At 46.1% G+C, this 14,141-nt stretch overlaps 1 protein-coding gene across 1 annotated transcript in view; it reads right to left on the bottom strand.

Moving 5' to 3' along the window:
• Positions 1–14,141, bottom strand: part of pnpla7b (patatin-like phospholipase domain containing 7b) — a gene marked incomplete at both ends in the record, with an annotated part of 55,712 nt that overhangs the window by 17,595 nt on the left and 23,976 nt on the right. Inside the window, 7 exons of the mRNA XM_083645425.1 lie at positions 386–554; positions 3,953–4,016; positions 4,459–4,608; positions 6,668–6,857; positions 10,838–10,961; positions 11,484–11,615; positions 12,393–12,598. Coding sequence (XP_083501551.1) covers positions 386–554; positions 3,953–4,016; positions 4,459–4,608; positions 6,668–6,857; positions 10,838–10,961; positions 11,484–11,615; positions 12,393–12,598 — 1,035 coding nt within the window. The remainder of the gene's footprint in view (positions 1–385; positions 555–3,952; positions 4,017–4,458; positions 4,609–6,667; positions 6,858–10,837; positions 10,962–11,483; positions 11,616–12,392; positions 12,599–14,141) is intronic.

The following is a 14,141-nucleotide window of genomic DNA, read 5'->3' as shown; positions in this document are numbered from 1 at the left end:
ACTAAATACGCAGGTATCTGTGCCTGGCTGTTAATCTATTATAATTTCTCAACACAATTCAAGTTGTTGTTATAATAATAATAATAATAATAATAATAATAATAATAATAATAATAATAATAATAATACTATATTGATGAAGGGGGGAATACTGCAAGGGTATTGGGTAGAAAGCCACACTGAACCCCAGGGTCAGGCCAGGGTAACCCTGGGTTGACCCTTGGTGTGAAAGCGGTATAAGTCACTCTGAATAGGAGCCTGGCTATACTGTATGTGTGTATATTATGTGAGGTGGTTTTGGCCTTTCAACTTAATTCTGTGAGCTGTCTTGCTAGAGGAGAATTGACATGCTATCCCTATGAAATGCGTGTGAGTGTAGCCTCACCTCGCCCACGGTGGGCTCCTGCTCACCCAGGCCCACGATGATGATGCAGTCGGCCTGGCGGATGCAGCGCTGCGTCCAGGGCGTGAGGCCGGGGTCAGACTGGTAGAGGACGATGCGATGGATGTCTTCCTGCTGGCCCAGCCAACTGGACAGACGGTACTCATGGACACTGGAGAGGAGAGAACAACCAACACACACTTTTCAGCGGAGCAACACGCCATCATTTAAATTGAAACTAAACTACATTACTTTTACATTACATTAGGTTTTATTTTTTATTTTTATCCCGTTTTCTCCCCAGTTGTACTCGGCCAAACCCCCCTGCTGTCTCGGTCATTGCCCCACCCCCTCTACTCATCTGTGGAGCACATGCTTCCTCCGATACATGTGCAGTCACCAGCCGCTTCTTTTCACCTGACAGCGAGGAGTATCGCCGGCAGGATGTAGCGTGTGGGAAGATCACGCTATTTCCCCCCAGTACCCCTCCCCCCTGAACAGGCGCCCCGACCGACCAGAGGAGGCGCTAATGCAGTGACCAGGACCAGTGGCGCCGACAGCCATAATCCTGTACGCACCGTGCGTAATTTATTTTTTACAAGCACCAAACACCGTCACCAATTGGCACTAATGTTTTTCCCCTGTGCGGAACCATTCCTGCACTGCCGCAGCACCACTACCCGACACTTTAGCTGTGCGCACAACTGTAGTTTAACAGCACTCTGCCTCCCTGTAGCACAGCTGTAGTTTAACAGCACTCTGCCTACCTGTAGCACAGCTGTAGTTTAACAGCACTCTGTAGCACAGCTGTAGTTTAACAGCACTCTGCCTACCTGTAGCACAGCTGTAGTTTAACAGCACTCTGCCTACCTGTAGCACAGCTGTAGTTTAACAGCACTCTGCCTACCTGTAGCACAGCTGTAGTTTAACAGCACTCTGCCTACCTGTAGCACAGCTGTAGTTTAACAGCACTCTGTAGCACAGCTGTAGTTTAACAGCACTCTGCCTACCTGTAGCACAGCTGTAGTTTAACAGCACTCTGCCTACCTGTGGCACAGCTGTAGTTTAACAGCACTCTGCCTACCTGTAGCACAGCTGTAGTTTAACAGCACTCTGCCTACCTGTAGCACAGCTGTAGTTTAACAGCACTCTGCCTACCTGCAGCACAGCTGTAGTTTAACAGCACTCTGCCTACCTGTATCACAGCTGTAGTTTAACAGCACTCTGCCTACCTGTAGCACAGCTGTAGTTTAACAGCACTCTGCCTACCTGTAGCACAGCTGTAGTTTAACAGCACTCTGCCTACCTGTAGCACAGCTATAGTTTAACAGCACTCTGCCTACCTGTAGCACAGCGCACTGCCTACCTGTAGCACAGCTGTAGTTTAACAGCACTCTGCCTACCTGTAGCACAGCTGTAGTTTAACAGCACTCTGCCTACCTGTAGCACAGCTATAGTTTAACAGCACTCTGCCTACCTGTAGCACAGCTGTAGTTTAACAGCACTCTGCCTACCTGCAGCACAGCTGTAGTTTAACAGCACTCTGCCTACCTGTAGCACAGCTGTAGTTTAACAGCACTCTGCCTACCTGCAGCACAGCTGTAGTTTAACAGCACTCTGCCTACCTGTAGCACAGCTGTAGTTTAACAGCACTCTGCCTACCTGTAGCACAGCTGTAGTTTAACAGCACTCTGCCTACCTGCAGCACAGCTGTAGTTTAACAGCACTCTGCCTACCTGCAGCACAGCTGTAGTTTAACAGCACTCTGCCTACCTGTAGCACAGCTGTAGTTTAACAGCACTCTGCCTACCTGCAGCACAGCTGTAGTTTAACAGCACTCTGCCTACCTGTAGCACAGCTGTAGTTTAACAGCACTCTGCCTACCTGTAGCACAGCTGTAGTTTAACAGCACTCTGCCTACCTGTGGCACAGCTGTAGTTTAACAGCACTCTGCCCACCTGTGGCACAACTGTAGTTTAACAGCACTCTGCCTACCTGTAGCACAACTGTAGTTTAACAGCACTCTGCCCACCTGTGGCAGAACTGTAGTTTAACAGCACTCTGCCCACCTGTAGCACAACTGTAGTTTAACAGCACTCTGCCTACCTGTGGCACAGCTGTAGTTTAACAGCACTCTGCCTACCTGTAGCACAGCTGTAGTTTAACAGCACTCTGCCTACCTGTAGCACAGCTGTAGTTTAACAGCACTCTGCCTACCTGTAGCACAGCTGTAGTTTAACAGCACTCTGCCTACCTGTGGCACAGCTGTAGTTTAACAGCACTCTGCCCACCTGTGGCACAACTGTAGTTTAACAGCACTCTGCCTACCTGTAGCACAACTGTAGTTTAACAGCACTCTGCCCACCTGTGGCAGAACTGTAGTTTAACAGCACTCTGCCCACCTGTAGCACAACTGTAGTTTAACAGCACTCTGCCTACCTGTGGCACAGCTGTAGTTTAACAGCACTCTGCCTACCTGTAGCACAGCTGTAGTTTAACAGCACTCTGCCTACCTGTAGCACAGCTGTAGTTTAACAGCACTCTGCCTACCTGTATCACAGCTGTAGTTTAACAGCACTCTGCCTACCTGTATCACAGCTGTAGATTAACAGCACTCTGCCTACCTGTATCACAGCTGTAGTTTAACAGCACTCTGCCTACCTGTATCACAGCTGTAGATTAACAGCACTCTGCCTACCTGTAGCACAGCTGTAGTTTAACAGCACTCTGCCTACCTGTATCACAGCTGTAGATTAACAGCACTCTGCCTACCTGTAGCACAGCTGTAGTTTAACAGCACTCTGCCTACCTGTATCACAGCTGTAGATTAACAGCACTCTGCCTACCTGTAGCACAGCTGTAGTTTAACAGCACTCTGCCTACCTGTGGCCAGAGAAACGCTTGGTTCAGATAGTTCCAACAGGCCAATTCAACGGATTTGCACCAAAAAGCAAGCCTCCTCTCAGCTCTCTGCTCGGCAGGAGGAGAAAACCCTGTGCAGAGTTTCAAACGGGTTGTAGGCTGCTTACATTGTGCTCCAACAGCCACTGAAGCTGCATCTGTTCACTGCTGTGCTTGTAGAGACACAGCTCACTGTAGGCGATACTTTGCCATTGTCACAGCAGCTGGGATGAACTTTACATCTTCCATCTTCCATCCAGCCACGAGGTGCTTGTACTGTACGTACAGTGAAACTGGATCCTGCCGGCGCCACTGACCAGGACACATATACCGTTAATCCGGCTTCCCACCCGCAGACACGGCCAATCGTGCCTGTATGGACGCCCGACCAAGCCGGCGGTAACACGGGGGCTCGAACCTGCGACCCTCATGTGGGTTGACAGGGAATCTACTGCTGCACTACCTGGACGCCCTAAACTCCATTACGTTGAGGTAAAAAAGAATTTCTTACTAATCATGTTTCTTCTTCATTGAGCAGTATTAATGACAGGAAGGACAAGTTCAAATGTAAGTGAATCGTCACACCATAGCGGTGGACTTTCTCAAGTAGCATGAACTCTTGCGTGTGCATCTATTCAATGGTTTTCCCTCGTGCAACCAAATGTCTACCTGTCCAGTGCAGCGGCGCCCAGTCGCTGTTTGATGATGTCACTGGTCAGGAGGAGAGTGGGGCCTGCAGAAACAGGAACACATCCAAGTTTCTAAAAGTGGCATCTCTAAAATAGCGTCACATATTCAAGTATCAGTAATGTATGGAGTCTACAAGGTGTCAAAAAAGTCTGACATCAAAAGCAAGGCTTGCTTTTGATTTCTATAACAAAGCAAACACACATATAACACACAAAACTAGAGTTTGAACAATATGGCTTCTTCATGCCCCACACAGACACAGATCTTTTTTGGACTGAATATGCTTTGTTGAATACAAAAAAAGCAAAAGTTAGCCATTTTCTTGTCGAGCTCAATCTATAATTCTTGACTTTCCTTGGCAGTGTGTGTGTGTGTGTGTGTGTGTGTGTGTGTGTGTGTGTGTGTGTGTGTGTGTGTGTGTGTGTGCCTGTGCCTGCGTGGGTGTGCATGTGTGTGTGTGTGTGTGTGTGTGTGTGTGTGTGTACCGATGCCACTGAGCGCGTGCTGCAGCTCCAGGGTGAAGGCGGTGAGGGGCACGTCGTCAGATACCGGCAGGATGGCCACAGTGGACAGGTTGGAGGCCGGGTTCCCAGCGTCCCACTTACTGGTGGGGGTGTGGAGGCCCAGACCACGAGCTGGAGGGGCAGAAGAGGAAGAGGCTTTCTCAATGGATAGGAGTAGATGTCATGTCATCAAGGATTTCTTTTTTCAATTTTCAGAACAAAAGCAAAACAAACTCAGACACACAAAAAACAAAAACAAAAAATGAGAAATCAGCTGGGCCAGTTATTCATCATTTCTAATCTCGTCAAAGTAGTCCAGGAACGGGTCCCAAATAGTGGAAAACCTCCTAAGTGAGTTGGTCCTCAGGAACCTGAGTCTCTCCATACGAACAGGGGGACTTCCACTCCTTCAGAATGAGTCTCTTGGCGACAGTCGTCCCCTGTGTTAGAGATTGCTGCACAGCCGTAGGGAGGAGCAGAGACGATTCAGAACAGCCGAAGATGGCAAGCTCCGCCTCCGGCTGAAGGGTTATTTTATTTATTTTTTATTTTAAGCCTTAGACTACCAGTCAAATATTTTGGCCCAGAATCCGGATAGTGAAGAGCAAAACCAAAAAGCGTGTGACAGTGTGCCCTCTAGCACCTGACACCTATCACATAGTGGTGAGACAGAAGGGTAGATCCTGTGCAACCTAGACTTAGAATAGTGAAGTCGGTGAGTGACTTTAAATTGGATCAGCTGCTGTTGATTGAGCAGAGTTGGACGACAGACAGACTCCTGTCCCATATCATTTCAGACAATTCAACACCAAGTTCCTCCTGCCATGCCTCTCTAATCCTCCCTAATACACCCGTCAAATAGATACACAAATCTAGAGATAATGGCCCCTATCGTTGCATCGGCGCAGTTTCTAGGCCGAGCGGCAGGCGCAGATCAAAGCAGTGGGCGTGGAAAGGCGCACTTGATATCGTCGTGCTGGCGCTAGATGCAGCCCAAAGCATTACAACCACGCCTTTTAGGCGTAAAATTATGCACCGTCATGCTCATTGGATAAGTGCAATAAACGAATCGCACGCTTGCCTTTTTAGCTCCAATTCCAGTGATCCCGCAAAACCAGACGAAAGCCAAACGCTCTGCCCCCCCCCCCCCTCCCTTCATCCAGCCTGTCTGTCTGCATTATAGGCTATTATTCCATATTATTATGCTTCTCAAACCAATCTAACTGCAGTTTCAATACTGCAAGCATGTAAATACGCTACACTATAGCAAGATCAAAGTGAAAATAATGTTCTATGCATCAGCTAGAAAAATATAGCCTATTAGATTGGTGAAAGTTTGTCCAGAAAGATATCATTTTCTCTCGCCTGCTGCAGGAAGGATGATGCACATAAATATACCCTACATTATGTCAAGTCATTGCATAAATGTGTTTTTATTGTAAAACTAAATGTGAAATAGGGCCAAGTTATTGGACGGACATCACAGTATAGCAGATGCCATTAGAAGCGCGTTCCGAAGCGCGTTCCGCTGTTACTTCTCTAAATCACGTTAACTCGACAAGGGGTATATATATGCCCAGGAGGACATATATGTTTCACATAGGGTGGTGTTTTCATTTCGAGGTTTTATTTGGTCCAATATTGAAATGTTGACAATGGCAGGCTGTGTTACCATTACACATTAATTTAGAACTACCTTTTATATCTATTTTGGCTCATTTGGTGGCTATTTAGTAGCGAAATGAAGAAACACAATGCATGCTGGGAACTCAGAGAGAGAGAGAGAGAAGGGTGACAGAGAAGAAGCAGTGAAGGCAAAGAATAGGCCTGCTTTTGAAAAGCGCAAAGCGCTAAATGTAGGCCAGCTCCCAAGATATGACTAGGCTGGTATTTAGCGCCGACACGCCCACTTTGGGACTGCGCCACGCCCATTCGGCCTAAAGCGCATTTGGCAGCCTAAAGCCTATTGCTATCTTGCCGAAACAGGCGCAAGGCACGTTTTTTTGCGGTTAAGGCCCGTAATAGCGCCGATGGCCTGTGGGAGAATAGAGCCCAATATGCCTGGAGTCAGGGGGACTCAACATGTCATCAAGGATTTTAACAGGATAATTAAACTTTTATTTGTGGGAAAAACCATATCAGACACAATCAAAGTAGAGGAGTAACAAACAAACAGAGGTGTGTAGAGTACCGGCCAGAGGTCCAGAGGTGTGCTGCATGTTGCCCAGGATCTTCTGTCCCAACAGGTGGATGAGGCGGGTGACCACCTGAGGGTACCTCCTCTTGATGGAGTTCAGAGCTCCTTCAGGCAGCTTGGCCAGCTCAGAGTCCCTGACGGCGTGGACCGTGGTGGCTCGGTTCTGATGGGTCAGCGCCTCCACCTGGCCAACAGACAAGGCAGGGGTTAATATGCGCCGTCTGTTGTTACCCTGACAAATAGAGTACCACAGGGACGACATATTTTTGTAGGCCAACTCAGCTAGTCATGCTAGTAGTTTCTGGTTCCCAAGTGTAAAAGTCAATGGGATTTTTGTATGGGGATTTCGGTTAAATGCATGAAATAATGTCTGTGGTTAACAAAAGTTTATGAAACAGCAGACTTCGTGTTCAGCAAGATAATCTTCATAAATGAGGATCACCTTTATGGCTCTTTATGGTGTTGCCGTTTTCTGAAAATCGCGATAAAGAAAATGCAAAATGTCAGGCTTAGAAAATCATAAGAGTGGAAAGTTTTCTCCCCAATTGTAGTTGGACAATTCCCCCAGCTGTCCCAGTCCTTGCTCCACCACCTCTGCCGATCTGGGGAGAGTTGTAGACTAGCACCATGCCTCTTCCGATACATGTGCAGCTGCCAGCCGTTTCACTGGCAGGATCATGTGGGAGGTTCACACTAGTGCTGCGTTCCTTTAGCGCAAAAGAACTGGGATGTGGAGGCTAATGACGAGGCTATGATGTCACATCCGTTTTGTTAGCGTTCCATTTGCAGAAAACTTGAGCTGGGAAGTTCACTGTTCACTGGTCAGATCCACTCGCTAGCCAGGCTAGCCATTGTTAGCAATAACAGTTGATAACAAGGCATTTCGTGGCATTTTGCGCATACAAACACTGCAGCCTCATGTCCACACAGATAGAAGTAGGCCATGCTGTGTGTACAGCTGATTTAATGAGACACAAACGAGACAGAAGTGCTAAATAGCATTTATACGATTATAACTACTGTTGTTGCATGGAGCAGCCATCTTGGATTTTTGAGGTCGGGGCTGCTGAGGCTCCTACGAGTTTGGAATGGGAAATACCAGCTCTAGTGACGTCACTGTCCCAGCTCATGAACTTTGAACCGTAAGATTACCAGTTCCCAGTTATAAAGGAATGCACCATACTTCCCCAGTTCCCCTCCGCCCCGAACAGGCGCCCCAACCAACCACAGGAGGCACTAGTGCAGCGACCAGGACACATACCCCTAATCCGGCTTCCCATCCGCAGACACGGCCAATTGTGCCTGTACGGACGCCCGACCAAGCCGGAGGCAACACGGGGGCTCGAACCTGCGACCCTCGTGTTGGTGGGCAGGTGAATCTACACTACCCGAACGCCCAGACAAATGTCTTCTTAAAACATTTCACAGAAGGTAACCTATTGCCTCACAATGAATGCAGATCACGCTGGGTTGGGATCTAATTATCTCAAAACACAAGCGTCCATTGATTCAGTAACACATTTTGGCACAGCCACACACCGCTAAAACTTTCCATAGTCTATGCCAGCGCTTTTCAAAGTGAAGCCTGAGGACCACCAGGGGTCTTTGATAGGCTTTGCTGGTTGACCCAGCAGAAATTTGGTCAGGTGTCAAGTGTCAGAGGGCACACTATCTCATGCCTTCTGGTTCTGCCCTTCATTGACTGGATTCTGGACCAAAATATTGAATTGGTACTCTAGGGCAGTGGTTCTCAACTGGTGTAGCCTCAGGACCCACTACTTGTCATGAAGTCGCGACCCAAATTTCTGATTTTTTTTTAAACGATTTAAATTTAATACACAATGCCTTCATGCACCTCAAATGAACAAAAAAGTGCAACAGAAGTGCAACTAGGGCTAAAAACCAATTGAAATAAGGCAGACTTGAATTACAGGCCTATTAAATTTAAACAAGTCAAACTGGTCATGCTCAGAAAGTCTTGTTTGAACTGTATGACATATGAAATAAAAGGCAGACTTATCTTGAATTACATGCCTATGTTTTTAAACAAGTTAATAATAATAATAATAATAATAATAATAATAATAATAATAATAATAATAATAATAATAATAATAATAAAACAAGTTAACCTGGTCATGCTAATCCAGTTTCAATAGTCTGAATTTAACTAATATGAAATAAAAAGGCAGACTTTTCTTGAATCACAGGCAGGCTATATGCTTTTTAGTTAAACTGGTCATAACTTTTAATTCAACTGGGGCCATGCTAATCCAGTTTCAATCATCTGAATTGAACTAAAATTAAATATGAAATGAAAAGGCAGACTTCTCTTGAATTACAGGCAGAGCATATGCTTCAGCTTGTTAAACAAGTAAAACTGGTCAGGCTAATCCAGTTTCAATAATCTGAATTTAACTCAAATGAAATATATATATATATATATATATATATTTTTTTTGGGCCAATGTCCGCGACCCAATCAAAACGGCCCCGCGTCGCGACCCACCAGTTGAGAAACGCTGCTCTAGGGCTTACAAGATAACCCTGTAGCCGGAGGCAGAACTTGCCGTCTTCGGCTGCCCTACAGCTGTGCAACAGTCTCTAACACAGGGGACAACTGTTGCCAAAAAACTAATTCTAAAGGAATGGAAATCCCCCTCTCCACCTTCCTCTCAATTGTGGTTGACGGACATGACTTCTGTTATACGGATGGAGAGACTTAGGTTCTTCAGGACCAACTCACTCAAGAGGTTTTCGGCTGTCTGGGATCCGTTTCCTCGCCTACCTCGATGAGGTTAAGGGGCGACGGGTGACTCCTGGTTGGTTTCCCGTGGCCCTCTTGCGTGTGATCCCATGTATAATATTTCTTACAAGCACATAAACGCCTTATGTGGCTACTTAGCAGCACCACAGTGTATTTCCTGTGTCTGAGCCTGTTCATCTGTTCTGTTTGTATATTGTAAAAAAAGAAAAACAAAACCGCAAAAATGTGGAATATAAAGAAGAAGAGTTCAAATGGGGGTCTGTGGTCCTTGTGTGTCTATCTGCGGGTCAGTGACATATGCGATGATCAAGACATAATGCTTAAACCATACATACTTCTTCAATATGATATGTGATACAGATAAGCTATACCATTTACCATTTAAGCTATTCATCTCTTGACTGATTTTGAAGACAACAACAACAAATATCATAATATGTGTCATGGCAATGGTTCTAAAACTAGGGCTTGGCATATGGAGCTGATATTGACCATTTATGAAAGATCTGCACTGCCTTGCTGGTCTAATAGTCCCTTTTGTTGATTTCTAATCCAATTAACTGCTGACACCTTGTGGCAAAAAGACAACACTACACTTCTCTTTCCATGCATTACATGAGTGATTCTCCATACCTTCACCCTCCATGCTTATTTGACTTAATTTGGCCTTAGTTTAGCCCAAGTTTGTAACACTGACATGACATTTGATTTGACTCATTTGATCAACTAATTCCAGAAATCTCTCACCCCATTTACACCTGGTATTAAAATGTGATCTCTATAAGGACACGTTATCCGGATAAGGAAGAATGTAGGTTAATGTAAGGTGTAAATGCGTGATTGGATCTGCCTGACCACATCTGAAGGTAGTCTGGCTCGCATTGTGTTCGGATCTGAGGTAGATTTAAACGCAATCTGTACAATGTGCTGGCATCCGGCTGTTGTTGACCACGTGTCTCTACTATAGATAAATAGCGACCGGAATACTAGTATAACCCACCTATTTTTATAACACAAAGAAGAGCATATAGACCGACCGCACACACGCAACTTCTGCCACTGCCTGATCAATGCACTACAAAGATGGTTAAGGGGGAGGTTAGAGGTGTCACTCCGGTCAAAATGAATGCTGCCCAAAGCCTCAAAGACCTCAAATAAATAGATACAAAATTAAATAAGCCTTATGTACATAAACCATTCCAGATCTGCTGCCACCTCAAATTGCTCACGCAGGTTTTGCTCTGGAGGAGAGAGATCCTATCTCAATGAGGCTAACGAGAACGCATTCAAAATACCAGGTGTAAACTCAAAGGCAAAATCAGATTGTTTCTTATCCGGATACGGGTTTTTTTCTGCAATTCCCAAGCTTTCCAAGAGCTGATTTTCTGACCGCTCACCACACCGATCAGATCGCCACGACCGTACTCCCCAGCCAGCTCCTTCTTCCCATCATCCTTTGCAATGACGGAGCGCAGTCGGCCGCTGAGCACGATGAAGGTGCTGTCCGACTTGTCACCCTGTCTGGAAACCACACAGCAGTCAGGACGGCAACATATCCCCCCCGCGCGCACGCACGCTCACACACACACACACACACGCACGCACACACACACACACACACACACACGCACGCACGCACGCACGCACGTGCGCGCGCACGCACACACACACACACACACACACACACACACACACACACACACACACACACACACGCACGCACGCACTGGAGTGTGTTCAGTTACAGTAGATACCTGTAGACTGTGAATGGAGTGTGTGTTCAGTTACAGTAGATACCTGTAGACTGTGAATGGAGTGTGTTCAGTTACAGTAGATACCTGTAGACTGTGAATGGAGTGTGTTCAGTTACAATAGATACCTGTAGACTGTGAATGGGGTGTGTTCAGTTACAGTAGTTACCTGTAGACTGTGAATGGAGTGTGTTCAGTTACAGTAGATACCTGTAGACTGTGAATGGAGTGTGTTCAGTTACAGTAGATACCTGTAGACTGTGAATGGGGTGTGTTCAGTTACAGTAGATACCTGTAGACGGCGCGGCCAGCCTCCACGGCCATCCAGTCCAGGGCGAAGTCGATCTGTCTGACGAAGGAGGACACCCTCTTCACCACGGTGTGAGCTACGCTCAGCACCACCCTGGGCTCCTCACGCATCATCCTGCAGAGATCCAAACAGTCAGATACTACAGTCAGATACTACAGCCAACCAACCTGACTGCTCTGAGGCGCTCCCCCCTCAATAGCTATTCACTCAAAAAAAAGCTGCACATTCTGAATTAAATGATAAAATCGAAAACGTTGTTGTAATAAAACTGGATTCAATAGTGAACTCCTACGTGCTGTATCTCTGTAACAATATATGGCTCAATCCCACCACACTTAACAGCCCTGCACAGCTCGTCCCCACTCGGCTCCACTCGTCTCTACTCGATGGATGTTTTGCTTCGACCAGCGCTCGATCTGCCCCCACCCACCCCCGCCCACAGCTGGTCGTCTAAAAATAGCGACCGCATATCTGTCCTTCGGCTATAACATAACGTTACAATTAAATCCATCCACAGAACTTTTAAACTGTTTATGAAATACTGGTGCCTCTAAATGACCTACAGTGTACATGGGCAAATGTGACAATCGGCCAAGAGAATGATATCACAGGCATGCCTTGCGCTGTGCGGGGACGGTTAATGTTAATACATTATCAGGATGGAACATGTCTTACATGATCCTATTTTATTACAGTTTTGATGTAGAGGAACATTTTATTACATTTTGACAAGTTGTGCATTATCGGCAAAACATTCAGATGCTACGAACCTAAAATGTAAAGATTTAGTGTGTGAGTGTGTGTGTGTGTGTGTGTGTGTGTGTGTGTGCGTGCCGCGTGTGTGTGTGCGTGTGTGTGCGTGCGTGTGTGCATGCGTGTGTGTCATCCTACTCATAGAAGTGGGCCTTGGAGATGGAGAGGAAGGTGCAGTCGCGGTGAGCTCGGACGCTGAAGATGAGCGGCTCCCCGGTGAGCACGGCCAGGTGGCCCACCAGCTCGCCCGGGTGGGTGATGAACAGCAGGGTGTCCTCCTCGCGGTCGATCATCCGCTGGTACACGTGGAGGAACCCCGAGATCACGAACGCCACGCTCACGTCCTGGACAAAGCCCACAGAAGAGGTTTCAACAGAGGGTTTTAGTGTCCCATGAAATGATGTTTCAGAGGCTCGGCCACCCTGATAACAATACAGTTCTGATGGAAACGCCTCGAGTTTGGCTTCCTGACTGTCGCCATCCTGCCGAGAGCAGCAGCTCCGCCTACTATTGGTCCATGATCGGTGTCACGGTTCGCATTTGGCAACGTAGACAGGACCTCTTTATCTTAGATATGATGATGTTTATTTCTATAGCTTTCTGGCTGTTTTTGATGGTTGAAACGCTTGCTCGCCCTATTTCTATATTTTGAGGCCTCCGTGCCGTCATATAGGTCAGGGGTTCCCAACGTTTTTTGTGCCAAGGACCGGTAGATACATGGAAAGAAAAGTCGCGGACCGGTTGTCAATTTTAATGGTTTTAGTTACATATATATATACCAGGTGGTGACAAAGGGTAAATAACAGCCTTTTCATCTGTCAATAAAGACACTTTCACAATTATGCACAGTGATTTGATTTCAGCCTATATAATTTCTAAAAGTAGATATTAATGATCAAACATTTCCATTTATGTAGCTACAGTATTTATGTTTTTGTTTCAACTACAAACATAAATGAACATCAACTTGAAACTATGTTTCAACTACCACACCTATGTTTATAAAAAAAAATATATATATACAGTATATAGATATATACAGTATATATATATTTTTTCCTGTGGGACAACTTCTGCCCTCCTAAAAGGAACAAGGGTGGTGATGGCGGCAAGAGCCGCAGAGCACTAAGGACAGCCAGTAATGGACTTTGTGTACTGGAGGACCTGCTTTCTTTATACTTTCTTTTGTTCCATTTTGATGGGACCTTGAATGAGAAGGGGGATCATCGGATTCCTCACTCACACGATCGTCTGAGCTGTCCCAGGGACGGGATGACACACGCACTAGCATCGAGGAGCTACCGACGCCTGGGGCCTAGGTAAGCAAGGTAAGCAAGCTACTTCAATGGTCAAAACAGCGTAATCTCCCTGTAATCTTGTTCAGTTCTCATGTTACGGATATTGGTGTATTAGATACCCCTAGACACGAGTCTATTAAGGAGAATTTAAGGAGAACGATACCGAACCGTAACATCGGCGAGGTGCGCGATCACTGGACAAGCCACGTGTCAATCACGCCCCAAAACAGTCTGCTTTATCGTCTATTTTACTCTAAATGGGACCATCAACAAAATGATCGTCATACTGTGTTGAAGAAGACTTGAAACTCGATTGAGACCAGCAACTCATCAGGAAAGTGCTTACTAGACTGTATAAACATAGACTGTATAAACGGGTGAGTTATATAAACATTCACCCCCCGGTACAGTTGTCATGAATAGGGAAATTAGCTATAGAGATCAAAACTCATGTTTTGTACCAGGCTGTAAACATGTTTATGCTGTAAAGTTGGGCATTTTAACATGGTGTCTATGGGGAATGGCTGTTCGATGAACTGCGGTTTTTGCTACTTCCGTGTTGGCTTCATTTTTCCAAGATGGAGGTTTC

This window comes from Poromitra crassiceps, assembly GCF_964638095.1.
Source record: "Poromitra crassiceps genome assembly, chromosome: 10".
In the NCBI taxonomy this organism is placed as follows: Eukaryota; Metazoa; Chordata; class Actinopteri; order Beryciformes; family Melamphaidae; genus Poromitra; species Poromitra crassiceps.
Note: the sequence above shows the minus strand (reverse complement) of the source record. Positions and strands in the feature narration are given on the sequence as shown.